Source organism: Lynx canadensis, chromosome A3 (genome assembly GCF_007474595.2).
Source record: "Lynx canadensis isolate LIC74 chromosome A3, mLynCan4.pri.v2, whole genome shotgun sequence".
Lineage (NCBI taxonomy): Eukaryota > Metazoa > Chordata > Mammalia > Carnivora > Felidae > Lynx > Lynx canadensis.
In genome coordinates, this window is record NC_044305.1 from 64,010,638 (window position 1) to 64,029,888 (window position 19,251).

Sequence of the window (19,251 nt, forward strand, 5' to 3'; positions counted from 1 at the left end):
CGTCTCCCCTGCACCCAGGTCCTGCATGCCTGGCAGCGGGCCCCTCGGTCCCAGGAGGACTGTCCGCATGGATGAAGATGACACTTTTTGCTACAGATAGAGTGAGAGGAGAGAGATCAGTGCTAGATGGCAATAACGGAGGAATTGTCACGTGAGGTTTCAAGGGGTGAGCTGCGGGAAGAAATGAACTCTGCCATTTGCGGGTATGTTCCTTGATTTCTAGCTAAGGCAAATCAGCTGTCTGGAGTCACACGATCCAGAAGCAAAAAAAGGTGGATGGAGAAGAGGAGTTTCCCTGCTTTTCAGATTTTGAATTTTTTTTTCTTAGCGTTTATTTATTTTTGAGACAGAGAGAGACAGAGCATGAACTGGGGAGGGGCAGAGAGAGAGGGAGACACAGAATCGGAAGCAGGCTCCAGGCTCTGAGCCATCAGCCCAGAGCCCGACGCGGGGCTCGAACTCACGGACTGCGAGATCATGACCTGAGCTGAAGTCGGACGCTTAACCGACTGAGCCACCCAGGTGCCCCTGCTTTTCAGATTTTGTAGTGTGGTCATGAGTGAGAAGAACAGACCCCGGAGAGAGCTGAGCCACCAAGGTGCGCTCCCAGCATGGCACAGTGCCGATGTCAAATCCCAGGGCTGAGCTTAGATCCTCAGCCAGATGGACACCTGTAGTTGCAGAGTCATTACACGAAGCCCCAAATTTCAGCAGGAAATTTTTTTCGCCGGCCCAAATGGGAACTTTCCTCAACCTGCTGGTTGAGAGAAGCTATAGAATGCTGGCGTCCTGCCAGAATGTACAGGGAACTCTCTAGCAAGCTTAAAAGGTGAAAAGAAAAGAACAGATACTAAAAAGGAATGAAATTGGCAAAATGTACTTATTCTAAGAAGCAGTGTTGCTCCAAAGCGTCCCCTCCCCATCTGTTTCCCTTCCATGAGTGGCTTCTTGTTGCTGCTGATTGATAGGTGACCCCCCGTTGTTGTGTTCTTCAAAGAACATGAGCAATGTCTGATATCAGAGGACCAGAATGTAATTTAAAATACAGCCACAGCAACCTGCAAGTTGAACTTTAGCCTGGAAATGACAAGCCACAAATGGCATCTACTAATATTTCTCTGAAATGGCTTTCAGTGCAGGGAGGGACACCAAGCCAGCTAGACGGTCTGAATTTACTCAGAAGCGCAAAGAGATGGATGGGGATGCCATGTTGACCGCTCTCCAGCTCGTTGCCGCTAACCAGTTGTCGGAAATTCAGAAATGCCATCTTGGGATTCATTTAACCTTTAAAACTGGCCCTAACTAACCACCAAGTTCCTGGAGCCCTGCTTGTATGCCAAGAGTGCTATGCATGTAAATCACGGACATGGTTTTTGAAGAGCAGAGATTTCCTCCTCCTCTTTTTTTTTTTTTTTTTAAATCCAACATCTCTGCATACATCTGTACAAACCTCTGTTTTTGCTTATCTCAGGAAAATGCCTTGTGAGTGTGGGTTCAGGGCAATGAACTGAGCTGGTGCTGAAGGGCCCTTATTTTCCTGTCTGCCAGCTGGGTCAGAGACCCAACAAATCCTCCCTTGTTCTTGGTGAGAAACTGGGTTCAGCCATACCTGCCTCTCCCAGTTGTAGGAATAGAGAATCTCCAGATTGTTTTAAGACCCTCAGAGTAGGAGGCTGGCTCTAGAAGTTCTTTCCTGAAGTCTACCCAGCTGCTTGTTCAGCACATGTAGTACTGAGTCTCTGCCCCCAAAGAATTTATAATCTGGTCGTGGAGATGTACCACACTCACAGGTGGAACCCCAGTGGACACTGAAAAATGGCCTACAAGAGCCCAGCCTTTGGTCATATATAATGTGATGCTGAGTTTATTTGCTTTGATAGTCTTTCTAATTTACACCTTCATTAGAACGTGATAGTCAAGATTTGGACTCTGTCTTGATGCAATAAACATTTGTTAAGCAACTACGAACTACCCGGCACTCTGCTGGGAATGTGGGGTAGGGGTGTCAATATGTATCATGAGCACTCTGAGAATCTCAGTTTAGCAGATGAGTGCCTGAGCCACCAGGAATTACAGTGCAGTGTGATGGGTACTGGGGAGGAGGTACACCAGAAAGAGTGACTGACTGCCTGAGGAAGGTTTCTGTAGAGGGAGTGGCATTTGACTCTGGTCTTTAATAGTAAAGCATCCTAAGCTTCAAGGGAAGGGGACTGAAAGGAAGCATCCCACATCCCAGGTGGAAGGAACGATGCTCCCAGGTACAGGGCATGAAACAGCATGTTGCATTCTGGGGTCAACAGAAAGTTTGCTCTGGCTGGAGTGTGAGAATCTGTGTGGTTTTGGGGTTAGCGTTGGGAGGGGCAGAAGATGAGGTTAAAGAGTTAGTTTGGGGTGCCATTTTATGAAAGGCTGAGGACACTATGAGAAGAAACTGGGCTTTATTATATGGGCCATAGAGAGCCACTGAAAGTGTTTGAGCAGTGGGGTGGTCAGATGTGGGTTCTAGAAAGATCGACTGGCCCGCATAGAGGCTGTAGTGGAGTGTGAGAGAGCTGGAAAGCAGCAAATCTCCTCAGGTCACCATCGTGGACCAACTTGTACATGAGATTGAATAGTTAGGAGCTAAAGAAGATCTGAAGATGGAAAAGAGAGAATTGAGTAGATATTTACTGAGGAATTATTCAGCAGACATTTACAGAGTACCTCTCAGATGCCAGATGCTGAGATGCTGTGCTAGGACCTGGGGATAGAATACGGTACAATGGAATCTTGCCCTGAACGAGATCCCAGTCTAGTGTTAGAGACAAACAAGCAAGCAATTACCTGATGGTGTGTTAAGGATATAGCAGAGGTGTGGGTGAGGAAGCAGAGGGCAAAAGTGGCTAAAAGGGAGGAGGCACAGCATTGAGGCCAGGGATGGTCAGCAAAGACATCCCAGGGACAGGGTGTCTAATTTGGGTGCTGAAGGAGGAGTAGGGTTTACCAGGCAGACAAAGAACTGGGGGTAAGAGAAGCATTTCACCCAAGGGAATGTTTGCAAGTTTGAAGACACATGGGGTCCATGAAAGGGCAAATCAGGGGACTACAACGAGTTTGGCCTGATTGGAGCTCCAAGTGGGTATGGGGGAGGGGCTAGAGCCGGGGCTGAAGGTAGAGGCATGGGTCGGGTCATGCTAGACTTTGCCTGCCTTCCCAGAAAGGTGGGACCCATGTCATGGTCTTCAAACTCTTTTTAAATGGGAGAAGCCTTCGGTCAAAACGTTTTTAGCCATCACCCCAATTGTAAGACAGATAAAAGTGAAGCAGCTGTGGTTAGATTGGATGTGAGAATATTAGCACTTCTGCTCTTGGTCTCATTTTCACCCTCCCATGTCACCCTGGACACAACTCAAACACAGTCTGAAAATCATATACAGCAAATGACACTGATGCAGGTGTGGCATTGGAGGGTTTTACAGGCAATGCCACAATTCCCTGGTTTCCAACTTCATTTTGAAGGTGAAGGGTACGGAAATGCTTGGGGCCTAGTAGGTACTCAGTGTGTTTGGGTGGGAGGATGGGGATGGGAAGGGGTTTGTGGCCAAGGGTACGAGTTCCATTGTAGACAGAATAGGTTAAAAGTACTTTCAAAAGGCCCCTGGCTGGCTCAGTTGGTAGAGCATGTGACTCGATCTCAGGGTCGTGAGTTCAAGCCCGTATTGAGCATGGAGCCTACTTAAAAAACAAAACAAAACAAAACAAAAATCATCTCCTTTATCATGGGGCGCCTGGGTAGCTCAGTCAGTTAAGCTCTTGATCTCAGCTCAGGTCTTGATCTTAGTGTCGTGAATTCAAGCCCCGAGTTGGGCTCCAGATGGAACCTACTTAAAAAAAAAAAAAGTATTTTCAGAACATCCTCCTGGAGAGACCTAGTAGGCACCTGAAAACATGGGTGGGCCCTGGGTGAATGCTCTAGATAAATATTTGGAAGTGTTGATGTATCAGTAAGAGCTGAAGTCGTGGACTTCCATACGATTACCTAGAATCGAGCACAAGAGGAAGAAAAAGTAGGCAGATCCCTGGAGACCGAGGGGCAGGTGGAGAAGCCAGGGAATGGGGTTGAGAGAGATGGAGGGGAGGAAGCAGGCAAAGGCAGCATCTCAGAAGCCAGGTAAAGAAAAAAATAAACATAAGCTTAAACATGTAATCGGTATTTAATAGTTGGTTGCCTGGAAATGAAACAGGAATAAAGGCATTTCACCGGCATAGCGTATTCCTTTTAAAAGAAATCTGAAGCATACTTATTTTTTCCAGAAGCACACACCCTTTAATATATGAGTATAGATTAGTGTAGCAAAATAACAACAACTGAGCTCACGATGTAAACAATATCATTGTTGTTTAGTGGAACTACTCCTCTCTCCTCTCCAGGGATAAATGAATTCTCTCAAATTTCTGCCCATCAGTCAAAATTTTACGTTCAATTGAGTGTTCATTCTGAGTTTAAGATGATTCTAGGACTTCAAATGCCTAGAAAGTTGGGCTTTGGTAAATTGAAAGTAATTTCTCTAAAGCGATGGGCTAATTTGAAATCTATATCTCTTTTTCTTGTTTTGATTTTTGCAGCCTAAATTGTAAGGCATATTCCTCTGATTGTACCAGTGTCCTGCTCCACTGGGGACAGGGAATTCTAAAATCATTCCTTATGGGGTGGATGCTGGCACTCAGCAGCTGTTTATTGAATGAATGGATGATGTACTATTGTCCCTCCCAAATACTGATTCACACCTCAAAGGTGTCTGTCTGTATTCAATAAAGTGAAAAAGAAAGCATTTTAGAACTCAAAACTGAGTAATTAGAGATTAAAACTACTGCTCACCCTTTCTCTTTGTTGTGGGCACAGTATTGTGCACAGAAGGCTGCCCTCTGAAATCCCATCAGAGCTACGGACTCTGTAAAAGCTTCCTGGGGAAGATCATTTTTTGAAGAATAAGCAATAGAATGTGGCCTTCGAATTCCCTAAGACTTGCATTTCTCAGATTACTCAACATCTGGATTTCGTTTATTCTCTCGACAAGTATTGACTGAGAGTCTACTATATGCTAGGCACTGAGAAAATGCAGTGAATAAAACATTAGAAGATCCCGTTGTCATGAGCGTCCGTTCTAGCCGAAGGTGACTGGCAGTAACAAACAGGGATATAATGTGTGTTAGCGGTGATGAGCGCTAAGAACAAAAGTGAAGGGGGGAGGGGAGGGGAGCATGATGGGGAAGCAGCTGCTGTTCTAGAGGGTGGTTAGGGAAGGACAGATAAGCTGGGACCCAGAGAGGGAGAGATGTCTGGGCGGAGAGGAATGCCATATGCTTAGCTGGGTCCCCCTACAGCTCACCCTGACCAGCAAGGGGTGGGGGTGGGGAGCATGTGCTTATAAATGTAAACACCAACCCAGCCAAGAGCCCTGTAGCCCTGTAAACATTATGATATGTGGCTCAGATAATAACTGTTAAAAATCAACTCTTCAGGGGCTCCGGGCTGGCGCGGTTGTTGGAGCATGCGACTCTTGATATCAGGGTTGTAAGTTCAAGCCCCACGATGGGTGTAGAGATTACTTAAAAAAAAAATAAAATAAAATCTTGAAAAAAAAATCAATTCCTCAATTTTAACTGTGAGACAATTTTTGCAGGTGACTTGAAAATAAAGCAACTTCTGGGGCGCCTGGGTGGCTCAGTCGGTTGAGCGGCCGACTTCGGCTCAGGTCATGATCTCATGGTCCGTGAGTTCAAGCCCCGCGTCGGGCTCTATGCTGACAGCTCGGAGCCTGGAGCCTGTTTCGGATTCTGTGTCTCCCTCTCTCTGACCCCCCCCCCCCATTCATGCTCTGTCTCTCTCTGTCTCAAAAATAAATAAACATTAAAAAAAAATTAAAAAAAAGAAAATAAATCAACTTCCATTATTCACCAGCTCTTAGAAATGACTAAAATGACCCACTAGTATTCCTTTTTTTTTTTTTTAAACTTTTTTTTTAACGTTTATTTATTTATTTTTGGGACAGAGAGAGACAGAGCATGAACGGGGGAGGGGCAGAGAGAGAGGGAGACACAGAATCGGAAACAGGCTCCAGGCTCCGAGCCATCAGCCCAGAGCCTGACGCGGGGCTCGAACTCACGGACCGCGAGATCGTGACCTGGCTGAAGTCGGACGCTTAACCGACTGCGCCACCCAGGCGCCCCCCTTTTTTTTTTTTTAATGGAGACTTTTGCTCCCCTGCCGAGACCATGTATTATATCTAGTTTCACATCAAAATGAATTTTTGCTGCTAAGTTTGAAAAACGCTGAAAATAGCGATTAATATTGGAAAAGCTGACAGGACCTGAAGTGTGGTGGCGTGATTGGTGCTGATATAATTATGTGCCTGAGTGTGCACATGTCTGTGTAAACACAGTATGAAAACACACTTGATGTCCAGGACACTATATCAGTGTATTTTCTTGCAGGTGGATGAGGGAAAGAGAGGGAGAAAGAACTGATAGAATCCCTCTGGCACTGTTAAATGGTGTAGATGTCTCTAGTCTTACATTGACATAACCTTGATTTTCAGATTATTTTCACATTCGTCATCTCATTCGATCCTCACAACTTACTGGAGTTGGCGGGGGGGGGGGGGTTGCGGCTTCGTTCTTCCCATTTGGTGAGTGAGAAACCTTGGTGGGTCGGCTGGGATGACTGAGGAGACTGGATTACGTCATCCCCAAGGTCCCTTCTCGTTCAACAGTTCTACGTTTTTTTTTTTTTTTCCTTCTTCTAATTTTCCTGAGGTGACAGCTGTGTCATGGTGGAGACTCTCTTAAGCCCAGAACGTTTTCTGCCACGCAGTTCCTCCTCGTCTTCTTCAAGACCTTCACTGCATGTTTAATCATCTGTGAAATGTAATGTCTACCACACAAGGTCATTGAGGGTACCGTTGATGGGATGGAAGGGAAGGTTGGTGAAGCACCAAACACACTGGTAGCTATTATTATTATTATTGCCATCGCTATTACTAATAAGGAGGCAGTGTAGTGTCGTGGAGCGAGCATCAGCCCTGGAGTCTGGTAAGTTTCCAGTCTTTTGCCGGTTGTGTCATCTTGGCCAATTATTCAACCATTGGGAGCATGCTGTAAAAATGGAGCTGATAACACCTCCATTACCGGGTGGCATGAAGAGCAAATGAGGCCAATGGAGCGCGTATCCCAGACGCTCCATAAATAGGTGGCAGTAATAAATGAGAAACCACCTTTCATAAGAAATATTTTCATGACCCCCTCAAAACCTGAAGAAGCATTTCACAGAGGTGAAGTATAACCTTGAAGTTAACAGAAGCGTACGGTCATCTTTTGAACAAAAAGAAAGGATTTGGAAGTTGAGCTCTTCTGTGCATGTCTCAAGAGGGCGCGGAAAAGTCCGCTTGCAGCCAAGGGTCGGCAAACGGACATCGTGGAGTCTCATGTCCAATGGCCTTCTGAAATCCAGTGTAGATTTTACTCAAGTCCCTCCATCCTTTCCACAGCAACAAGCTCATGAGGTTGTGCAGTTTATTTGGAAAAGCCCGGCGACCCTCATTATACCACTTTCTTTGGAAAGCAATCATTTGAGTACCGCAAGGAGCTGCTTTGCTCTAATGATGACTATCATGAAGGATTCGATGAAGTTGGAAACCAAGATCTGGTAGCCTTGTCTCTGACAGCATGGTCCCGGAGAAGGCTGTTGGTAGCAAAGAGCAAAATTCTCCAACAGAGATTGCACTTAGCTGTCTCTGTGGAGAATTTCTTGGAACTGAGTTCTCAGGGCACAGTAATAAACTAACGTCCCTAGGCGTCCGTTGCCACACACACTGGAGCTGTGTTGTGGACAAGCTGGTAGCTGCTAAGGAGTCACAAGGTGGGTAGCACTGCCGTGGACCAGTTACTCTAACATCTAGTTGATGGTTTGAACCACTGGACCCAAGAGAGGTGTGTGTCGTACAGAATACCGACTCTGGGCCACATTTTATTTATCAGATGCGTTAGTTGAAAAGGGAAAGACAGCAACATTTGAATGTGAAATACACGTATTTTTTCTTGCTCGATGTATATCTGTCCTCAAAATTATTCTCGCTGTGAATGCCCATCCTGTGTGGATGTCTCCAAGAACTGTGTTTTCTACCTGAGAGCAGTACGTTAAATGCTTTACCCAATGTTTGTTGTGTTTGGTTGCCTTCCAGGTTTAAAATGTGTGAATTTCCTTTTTAATGTTCTAGGGGAAAGCAATGGTATTCGCACCACGCCGAGGGAATACTTTAAACCAGTTTTGCAATCTAGCTGAAAAAGCTGATTTCTCTATCCAAAGACATGAAAATTATGATGAACACATTTCAAACTTCCACTCCAAGGTTAGTTTTCTGCTTATGTTAGATAACACTTTAATCCGCATTGCATTTTGAAGAGATCATGGTCTTTTTGGCAGGTAACCTAAATATTTGATTAAAGCACTCCTTAGGTGTGCTGCTTCTGAACAGCTATTTGTATCTGATTATTTTTGTGTGGTAAAGCCATCTTTTATCTTTGCATGTCTAGAAGGATTTTACAGAAACCATTCCTGTTTACTCCTTTCTCTGAAACAAACTAATCTTTTCATTCATAATGGACTAATTTGTAGGATGCAGGGGAGGTGGCATAGAATGAATGATAAACAAGCATTTATATTTTAATGAAAAACCTTCGGCTTTTAAGTAGGTTAAATGCTCAGCTGCACTGAAATAAATAGAAGGTGAATGTCTAATTGTATCATGTTGGACTGTAAATCTTTATCTCTGCTTGCTTTATGGCTGGGTCAGTTGGCAGTTTGAGACTGTTAAATCTCATACGGAATTTCACAGTTGTGAGGTTATATGTCAGATCGAGGAGCTACAAGATTTAGGTCAAAAGCACTTATCTGAGAGTGATTTCTAAGCTTGCTTACATAAAGCAATGTTATCAGCCTTTTTATTATTTATAAGTATAGAGCAGTATAGGACACTGAGAGGCGAGCATTCCACTGAAAACTTTTTAGGAATCTCACCTTTGCTAATACATATCACACTTGCTAGTCTAACATGTATTACTTCTGTAATTTTGTGCCTTACAGAAATCTCCCTTCTCTGAGCTAGTCTGACCTTGGCAAGAGACTTTGAACTTGTCATGATTTTGCAAGTTGTGAACGCAGAAAAGTTAAGCCCTGACCTTAATTTTCTCCTGAGAAAATGGGAAGAGCATTCTTTATTATCCAGGACTATGATATAATGTCGAAGTATGTTGACTTTTGAAAAATTATATGCAAAGTGGATCTGATCTTCAGGCACGAGGAAGAAAATCCTTACTCTGTGGAGATGGGTTCACTCTTTTGGGTGTCTAAGGTTTCATTTAGCCCCCCTGGGGGTGGGGGTGGGGGTGGGGGTGGGGGAGGAAACAACCATGCTTTGTGAACTGAAAGGGTTAAATCACCTCCTCTGCCTGGTGGGATTGCCCTTTGCTTACAGTCAGAAAATAAAAAGAGAATGGCGTGTTATTCAAATCGGACCTGCTTCTCCAGAATGAGATTTTTCCCTTTTGCAACCCCTCCCCAGAATAAAAGGAAAGCCTCTGAGGGCTTTACCAGGTAGGGGAAGGGTCTCTCCTCTACCCAAAGGGACAAGAACAGCCTTCTCTCCTGGATCGGGCTAGAGCTACAGGGATCAGCCTATGGCTGCTTAAATGCCTTGTCATTCACCGTCCCCCTAGAACAACAAATGCTTTCGGTTTCTCAGTCACAGATCAGGAGAGCAAAGGCAAGGGTTTGTCCACCAGCGGAGACGGTCAGCGTTGTGCCTGATACCCTCCGTGTCCTCCCTGCAAGATTGGAAGTGTGCTGGGCCACGTGAGTCCTTCGTGGCCACGTCTCCTTTGTCTAGAACTTTAGATTGTCAGCGGCTAGCGGACAGCAGCTGCCTCTATTTTCAATGCTGTACACTACCCTGCTAAGCATAGCACGGTCCATAAATCGCTAGACATGCCTCTTGTATTTATATTGTGTCACGTACCCACAGGTAGGTAGTACTCCGTAAATAACCATGGACTGGTTGGTCCCACGGAAGTAAATTTCCACAAATAACCAGGCGGCCTTAGTTTTCATCTCTTCATGATTGCTCAAAAGTTAAAACTCTCCACTTTGCTGACCCTGGGCTAAGAAACAGTTTCCCTCCGCCTCAGCTTATGAGGAGTTAAGAGTTGCGTGTGGCTCTCAGCAAGTGGAGCCGCCAGGGGAATATTCTGCAGGGTTGGGGCGCCCCTGACTACGCGGTACCAACGTGAACCCAAGATGTGTATTTTTTAAGGATGGGGGGGGGGCAGTTGCAGCTGGTCTGGTGTTCTAGCAAAAGAGCGCCTCTGGTCCCTTCTGCCCCGGAAGCACAGAATGCCCTGCCCTCCTGCTTCGGGCGGCGGCGCGGATAACCGTGTGCCGCCTGGCGGGTGTGTCGGGGCGGCGCCACCCGGCTCCGGCTCGCACGTGGAGGTCTCCTTTGCAACGGAAGGCCGCGCAGACAGGGCCGCGGGCCAAGGCGGAGGGAGCGGGGAGCGCCCCTGCTCCGCGCCGAGCCCCGGTGCTCTTCTCCGGGGCGCCCCCTCGGGCCCCTGCCCGCCGCCCGCCCCGGGGCTCCGGGGACGCGCTGGGGACCGCGCGGCCGCCGGGAACCTCCACCCTGGCCGCTTTTGTTTGCCGCGTGCTAATAGCCAGGGCTTAAAAGTTTTCCATCTTGCGCGGCAATCAGCTTTCTTCCTCTCCGTCTCTGGCCAAAGCCCCACGGTCCCTGGGCCGAGCCTGCTCGCAAACGGAGGAGCAGCGTTTTCCTTCGGGCTGCGTGTTATCCTCTTAGCCCTACTGTGTTGGAATAGAGCGTAACCAGCTGGAGGACTGTAAGACGCCTGATAATGCCGCTCTTTTCCGCTGTCCCGTCTTAATCTTGTTACACAAATGGTTGTGAAGAGATTCATGAATTTTAATTTCGCCCTCTGCATTAGTGCCTCACGTCACTCATACACAGCTGGCTTCTATGCTGAGTTTTCCACCCCTCCTCTTACAACAGGGGAAAAAATTAGTTACAATCTTGGCAGTAGTGGAAGGTAAAAAAAAAAAAAAATCTACAGATTTAGGCAACCACCCATGAAGCTGATTAACAGTCAGTGATCAGGAGGAACAGCTTTGCCTCTTAAACTTTTCACCTCTCATTGTTAACTGTGAAATTTTATTTCCGTTAAAAAGCAAGCCTGTAATCAAAACGGTGCCATTCTGCACTTTTCTGCCAGTGCTTTTGTTAAATTGTGCCCACACCATGCAGCCAGCGTGCTCAGGAACCAGGCGGCCGAAGGTGTGGTGTTTTAAAAAATATTGCCTTTCTGTTCCTCCAGGCGACGGGGAAGAAAAATAGAACACTTCCCTCCTTCCCAACCTCTTGGTCTCCTCCAGGCTAGGAATCCCGTGCCTTGCCCGCGTCTCAAAACCTTTAGGATGTTAAGATAAGCAAATTGTTTCTCAAGGTGGAGACCTCACTTGGAGCTTACCGCTGGCTTGAAATCAGTTGATGAAAATACTCTCATTCATGCAGACAGTCTTTGAAATCTACATGCCACAGGTTTTGGGGTTTGTTTCTGTTTTTGTTTTTTTAACTTTTGCAAAACCACCGGTGTGTTTATTTTCTGTATTTTGTAGACTCCACGGTGAAAACAGCCTTGGGCTCATTTGTGAAGTCGGTACATTGTGTTAAAAGCATGGCCGTATTGCACTTCTGCTTATCTATTCAAAATGCCACTTTACAAGTGGCTGGTGCTTATAATCTGTGTGGTGTGCTGTTGATAATTGTGGATACTGTAAAGGGTAAACAGTCTGAACTCTGTCCCTAGTGCTGCTGCTCGCTCAGCGCCGTGGCGAGGCTGAGCGTGTTACATCCAATTATGAAGTAAAGCATAATGTTACTAATAGCCGCTATGTAATTTAGTTGGGTCCTCAAAGACCCTGTTTTAACCGATGAAATTGAAAAATTGTTTTATTCGCAATTTGCTTTTTGTTCATTTTTTTTCAAGGTGGTTTTCATTTCTTAAAATTGTAATTATCAATTGAGCAGAGAAGTACAGCCTGGGCAAATGGAATTACTCTTAGACCACATCACATTCCCTCGTCGACAGCAAGTATTTCCCAACAGCCTTGTGTGTGTTCAGGTGCCCTGACATGACATACTTGGTTCAGAAATGATCTGGTGCTGGGGTGTGGTGATGCCTTTGAGGGGCGTTGGTTCTTCCCCGTGGCAGGAAGGGCTCACAGTCAGTGCGGGGCTGGCCCCTGGCCCCTTCTAGCAAGGAAGCCTCTGCTTTGGCCTCCAGAGGTCAGCACAGAATCCAAGTTAAAAGTGATTTCTAACCCATATTTACAGAAGAATTATTTATCCCACATATTACCTCGGGGACTATATAAAGAGCTCATTTGAGTCTCTGTATATTAGTGCATTGTGAGTGAGTAGGTCAGCTGACTCACGCTGAGTAATCAACTTTCCTCCATCCCCAATCCCTGAGGAAGAACTGAGCTAGCCTGACCCCCTCTTCCCTCTGTAATGTATGTCAGCGAGCTCCTATCACTGGGGCGGCTGGCAACAAAGGTATTTACAGCTGGCAGGCCCTACCTAGGTAGTGGGTTTGGATTGGGAAGTTTGTGAAGCCATTTTCTTGGCCTTTTTTTTTTTAAGAGTGATGTTAAGGGACCGTGTGTTGGGGATTAACACTGTCACTACTTTGGCGGTAACAAAATTCCAGGGGATCTTTCTAAGTAGGCAACTAATCATCTGTAAACAAAGCAAAGTCCCGTCTAAGAAAACAGAAGGAAGTTACTTACCTCAGTGACTGCACCACCATCTTTTCTTGTGAAAATGGATTAGAGAGTACAGGCGAGGTTGGCTTTCTGTTCCCCAGTGAGGGAGGTAAAGCCGGCCCGTTGCTCCTGGTCCTTACCGGTGAGGGTGTGTCACAGTTTGGGAATATGATTTAGAAGAAACATGAAAAAATTCAAGTTAATATGCCCCAGACCTATACTAATCCAGGAAAGTGTCATGTTGGAGCCATTCATGTAGTTTGGGGGGGGGGCGGCGGTGGGGTGAGGGGAGGTAATCTGATTCAAAACAATAAAAGAATTGGTTCCGTGTATCATTAAAAGAAATATTTATTTCTGATCCTTATCACTTAAAGACTGACTTAACAATTGGCTCAGAAACGCCGATGTCAAAATACTAATTTTTGTCTTTATAAATAGCAAATTATTTTTTGCCAGGAGACATAAATATGACCGTCAAAGTCTTCTGGCCGAATGAGGAAAAGAGTACTCTAGATTTGAGAACCCTGATTGGATTTTTAAAACTACCACGGAAAGGCCCTCAGAACTTCACCTGAATGGTATCGAAGCTTGCTGCTCTATCGTTGGACTCTGTTTTCCTCCTCAGAGAAAAGAGTTTTTGAATTATCATTAATATTAACCCCCCCCTAAGGAGCAGCTGGAGAGCCTTTGAAATGTCTTACGCCTGGAAACCTGTCCCTTGTGCCCAGGTGCTGCCAGTCTCCAAGAGATCTGAAATGCCTGGCCTCCTTGCTCCTGGGGCTCAGGTGTGGGACACAGTAGACCCAAAGCAGAAACTTCGATGCCAAATGGCTGGTCTGGTGCAGATGACTGAGCCTCCAGCTTTCCCTTCACTGAAGTGCCTCACAGTTCATAGAGGTCACAAATACTGTCATTTATGAAAAAAAAAACCACCCTGCTCTCCTCCTTTCCTCCTTACCCTGCCCCCCCCACCCCTCCCACCCTCCCAGGAAACATCCCAGCCTGGTGCATGGTACTATCATGCCAATGCCACTGAAACTACTTTCAGTTGCTTTTTTGTGATTTATTTTCCAGAACAATGTATTCGGGTAAGAAGTCTTCGTTGCATTCGGCATGAAAAACTACTGGCAAACCCATAAGAGACTCTTGAATACAGAGAACAAACTGAGGGTTGATGGGGGAGAGGCGGGGGAGAGGGGAAAATGGGTGATGGGCATTGAGGAGGCACTTGTTGGGATGAGCACTGGGTGTTGTATGCAAGCGATGAATCATGGGAATCTACCCCCAAAACCAAGAGCACACTGTATACACTGTATGTTAGCCAACTTGACAATAAATTATATTTAAAAAAAAAACCCAAAACTACTGGTCAAAATTCCTAATCTGAGTCTCCTTACCTTTTTTCTTCTGTTATTGTTTTCAGTTGAAAAAGGAAAACCAGGATGTATATGAAGAAAACCTTCATTACCCGCTTCTGCTTATTTTAACCAAAAATGGATAGAAGATTAAGATGTTCAAAAGACGAAGAAAACACCAAGTGCACAGGGAATATTTTCACAAAAACAGAAGTCTGGGATGGGATTTTTTTTTAAATCCTCCCTGAGGAGGCTCCCTGAGGCCCCCTGAGATTTGTGAGCCCCCCCCCCCCCCACCACCACCACCACCTTTGCAACATTCCACATGTGGGTTTTGGAGTCCACCTGTCCTCACGTCATTTCCAGCCTTGCCGGACTCCTCCTTTTATCGTCTGCTCTTCTTGTGCCAAACCTTTGTTTGTCTTCAAATATCTATAAACAGACTGCGATTTGAATTGGACTTATGAGAATCCTAAATATTTTTCCTTTTGAGACAGAATTTCTTTTGGTTGATTCCCACCCCCGCCAGCCCTTTTAGAAAATATCTTGGTCTTTGTTTTACTTTGTGGTGGTAGTTTTTAACCTGTAAACAGCTAACATCATGATTCTTTCCTGGTTGGGAAAAGAAAGAAATAAAGGCATATCTTTCTCACCTCCCTCAAATTAATTGTATTCAATCTGCCATTTTTTTTTTTTCTGTCTCTCTCTCTCGTTCTCTTTTTCCTTTTCAACAGGATGTTTTTTTCCCTGTAGATGTATAAGAAATGACTACATCAGCCCAAAGCCTCATAAACTGACCGTTTGTCCTCTGGACACAATAGCGTGGCCAGCCCTCTGCTCCTCCTCTCCAATTATGTGTGATTAGTCTCAATGTGTTGTGTCAAGGAGGAGGAGTGTGCTGAGTGCTTATTATCTGTTTAGGTACAAGAAGAGCACATTTAGGCTCTGACTATGAATGAAAAGTGAGCCTTTATCGGGGCTCACATCTAACTGCTGCTATTCTCCAGGCCTCTTTCAAAATAGGTCCTTTCCAGAGAAATTTTGAATAAATGGTTGCTAAACTGGATTGCGACCAGGGGGGAGTTTTTAAAAACTCAATCACACAATTATCTTATTTAAAGTAAGTACATCTTGTTGTGTGCTGGGATTCAAGTGTGTAATAAACATTTAATAGGTGCTACCTAGGATTAAGAAAGAATGACTTTTCTGCGGGGAACCCAAGCATATCCTTGCCTGGTGCATCCGTGAGAAGCTTTAATGCCTTTTGTGGAAATTCAGATGTTTATCTGTAAGGAATCATCTGTGCCCACGTTAGCAGTAATGTCATTAGCAGGTTAGCTATATATGCTCATATCTTCAGTGGAGGCAAAGCATGTATCTCGTGTGATACAATTAAAGTGCTAGGTGGGAGACTGGGGGGCAAATCCTTTTGCATGTTAAACAAACTTAGCTGTCATAAAAACAGCCACTCTCACATGTCTCCTCTGCTCACTTCTATCATCAAACAAATTTTTCACCATCAGTTTGCATGTCCTTGTATTCACCACTTTTTCTGCTCCATTAGAGCACCTAGATGGATCTCGGAAGGCATAGGTCAAGTCGCAGTTAGATCATACATTTCTTTCTCACAAAAACTTGAATTGCAATGCCAAGCGATGGGCTAACATCACAATAACAGCAATTTATTCCTCTTTGGATAAAACAGCAGTCTATTCTCAGTGCTAGATAAAGACCAGGGCAATGCAAACCAGCCATTTAGCCGAGTAGTTCAGCTAGTGGCAGCTCTCCTTTGGCGACTGTATAGATTGCACACTGGCTTCACATTTTCTTGTTTAAAAATTAGAATTTGGAATGTTTTAAAAGGCAACACAGGTAGTTCCATTTATACGGGTGGAAAAACAGCCGGAATTATTTCTTCCATAAAACCTGCAACTAAATCAGCCAGACAAAGAAATCCCATCCCTACAGTAGCGTCTGAGATGGGCTCTCCTTTTTCTTTTTTCTTTAAAACGTAGAGAATATTGTCATTTTTTTTTTCCCCATGAGAAGACGTGAATCGGCAAGAATTCCATTTGCATTTGTGTGTTGTGGGTGTAGACATCCACTGTTTATTTCTTTGGGAGAAATTTTACTTTAAAAAGGGACTAGTGATGTATTCTTTAAAAAAATGTATCTGAGAATGGTATGTATAGGTTCCCAAGCTTGAGATGGGGTGTAAGAATTGGGCTTTTCTTGCCAAGACATGCCTGGTAAAGAAATAAGCTTATGGTGATTAAAACCCAGAGGGTCTCCTGTAAAATGTTAAAGGCTTCATAGAGCTGATCTTTATGGGCTCCTCACCTGGAGATGTCTCTAGTTCAGGCTCTTGGGAGGTTGGTGAGGAACTCACGTTGTGTGGTATTGAATAATTTTAAGGTGTTTTTATTTCCTGAAATTGTAATGAAATGCCAATATTGAGAAGGAAAAAAATATATAGCTGCTTTAGAAAGGTTACCATTTTCATTTCTTTTGAACTTTATGATTAAGAACTATTTGTATGCCTCATTGTTGGGTTGTATAATTGCAGTTGAGATGCCCCTTCCATAATTGTCTATTAGGTAATTATATATGTGTTTGTTTCAAAAGGAGGCCTGTCCACTTAAGAAATCAGTAGGATTATTATGATATTCCTCTTCTCCGTGTACCTGTATCTCCTGATAAAACTCATGATTTCCCTTTATCATACTAAGTAGATTGGGTTGGACGTAAGAATGTTTTCCACATCACCCGTGGTCAGTCCTGATGCGGTGGTATGAACAGCTACATACAACTTGGTTATAAGAAATATATTTTATTTTATAGCAAGACATATGCTGTGAATTGGGATGAAAGTGCTAGCAAAGAGTACCTAAGAGGTTGATGCTATTTTGTATAAATTGTGTATTTTGTTGGCTTTTTGACTGAGCATGAAAATGTAACTTCCATTAGGGAAGGGTAATTTAGGTGCTCAGTATTCAGCAGAAAACTTGTCGGGGCCATAAAAGCTTTTCTGGCTGGTTCCTCGGGTGTTTTCAGAGGAGAGCTGCCCACCCCTTGCTGATTTTCCCTTTGGCTTCAGTATGGGCTGAATTTACCACGGCATACCTGTTGAATCAATTTGGGGGATCCAGCAGTTAACCGAGTGAATGGAAGGATTAGTGGCCCTCCGGAGCCCTATTTCAACAGCCAGGTGTCTGTCCTGAACTAGTTAACTGCTTTTGACACTTGAAGAAGCTGATTTTAATAGCATAGGCAGGAGGCTGTGGTGGTGGTGGGTTTGTTGTGGTTGTTGTGGTGGTTTCCTTCTTCCCACTGCCAAAGTGGAGCATACCTTCTCCTAAGGGTTAGACTTTCCCTTGTTTAATAGGAATAGACCGTGCCCTTCCCTAAACCCAGCTTCCATGGAGTTTGTCTTAGCATTCAACTTGTTTCCAATCTGTGCCAAACAATTTGGTGGCATCGTCCAGCAGGACCCTTTCAATGGATTCTGGTAGTGGAGGAGGGAGGACACCCACATGAGGGAGGGAATGAAAGTAGATGTAGGTGTGCCCGTGCCCGCACGCGGGTACACACACACTCACACACACACACACACACACACACACACACACACACTTAGAAGGAAGATGAGGCTATTTAGACCCTAGATTGGGGCTCCAGTTCCCAGATTCCAGACCTGCTCCTCACACCAGATCAAAATCTCCTGAGTTCAGACAGCCCGAAATGTCATAATTATGCAGAGTGTATCTCATAGATTAGAAAGATTGATTTGAAAGTCAGTCTCCTTAGAAACTGAATTTAGACAGGGCAAATATGTTTTCCTGAGTGGACTGTTTCCAAATTAGGAAGGAGCTTGTTGGTGTTTAACAAACCATTAAGCCCGAAATGCCACTTTTAATTCTCAGACTTTGTTTTACCCAGGAAGCTGACTGCCTAGGCTGTGGTTAAAAGCTCACTGTGCTCACTGCCCTGGAAGTCTGCATTTGGAGTCTATATTTTGCCTTTTTTTTTTTTTTTTTTGGTCTCCCTGACTTTTCAATTAATACATTTTTTAAATAGATAAAACAGATCATACTGTGACTTTTAAAATGTCAACAAGCTTGTAAACAGAAATGTAATAAAATGGCTAATAGGAGATTCAATAGTTAATAGAGGGCCTGAAGTGTGAGCAAATACAGTAGCTGTATATTGGAAACTGTGCAAGTGAAGATGGCTTTAGTATTGCAAACTGAGGAAGAAAATTGTTTTTAATTAGCACCTTCATAAGAACTGCTGATTAATACTGTTTTGTTTGGTGAAAAGCTTTCAGCTGAGTAATTTGTACAGCCATTACAACAGTTTTGTTAGAGCGGCACTCCTGTTGTTAAACACAAACAGCAGATGATAATGGTGGAAGATGAGTTTGTCATGTAACAATTTACCTTATTGAAAAAAGCTTTATATAAAACCCAATACAGTAGGTACCAGCAGAAATCACATATTTTAAATCTTTCCAAAATTGCAGTGTGCCATGCTTGTGTGTGTGTGTGTGTGTGTGTGTGTGCGTGCGTGTGCGTGTGTGTGTGTGTTTTCAGGGACTAGAAGCAGATTTTATATCATTTATAAAATTATGTATACAATTTAAAGGTGGTGTAGCATGGACAGACCACTTTTTCAGCAGCGTTTTACATCAGAGCAGTAAAGTGGCCGTGTATTCAAACACTTTCGAACTACACAAAGCAGGTTGGAAAATGGAATCCTAATTAAATAATGTTTCTCAGATGTAAATTTGCAATGGGATGGGATGGATGTAAGGAAATAAGAATTGGTGTTTCTGCCTTAGGTGGGTTTATCACACATGGGATCTTTTTTTAAAAAAAAAAATCTCAAGTGAAGTTTAATTAACCTTTTTTTTTTTTTTTCTTCCTTTGGAGGGGTTCTAACCCACCAGGGAAAAGAGTGCCCGTTCAGTGAGACTTGACCAGGAAATCAGAGGCTGATTTCAGTGAATTCCTATCATATGGATATTGC

General features: G+C 44.3%; 1 protein-coding gene across 1 annotated transcript in view; it reads left to right on the forward strand.

The window, feature by feature from the left end:
• CAMKMT (calmodulin-lysine N-methyltransferase) overlaps positions 1 to 14,877 on the forward strand; it is a 399,914-nt gene extending 385,037 nt beyond the window's left edge. Inside the window, exons 10-11 of the mRNA XM_030310520.1 lie at positions 8,256 to 8,387; positions 14,292 to 14,877. Coding sequence (XP_030166380.1) covers positions 8,256 to 8,387; positions 14,292 to 14,369 — 210 coding nt within the window. The 3' untranslated portion in view covers positions 14,370 to 14,877. The remainder of the gene's footprint in view (positions 1 to 8,255; positions 8,388 to 14,291) is intronic.
• The last annotated feature ends 4,374 nt before the right edge of the window (positions 14,878 to 19,251 follow it).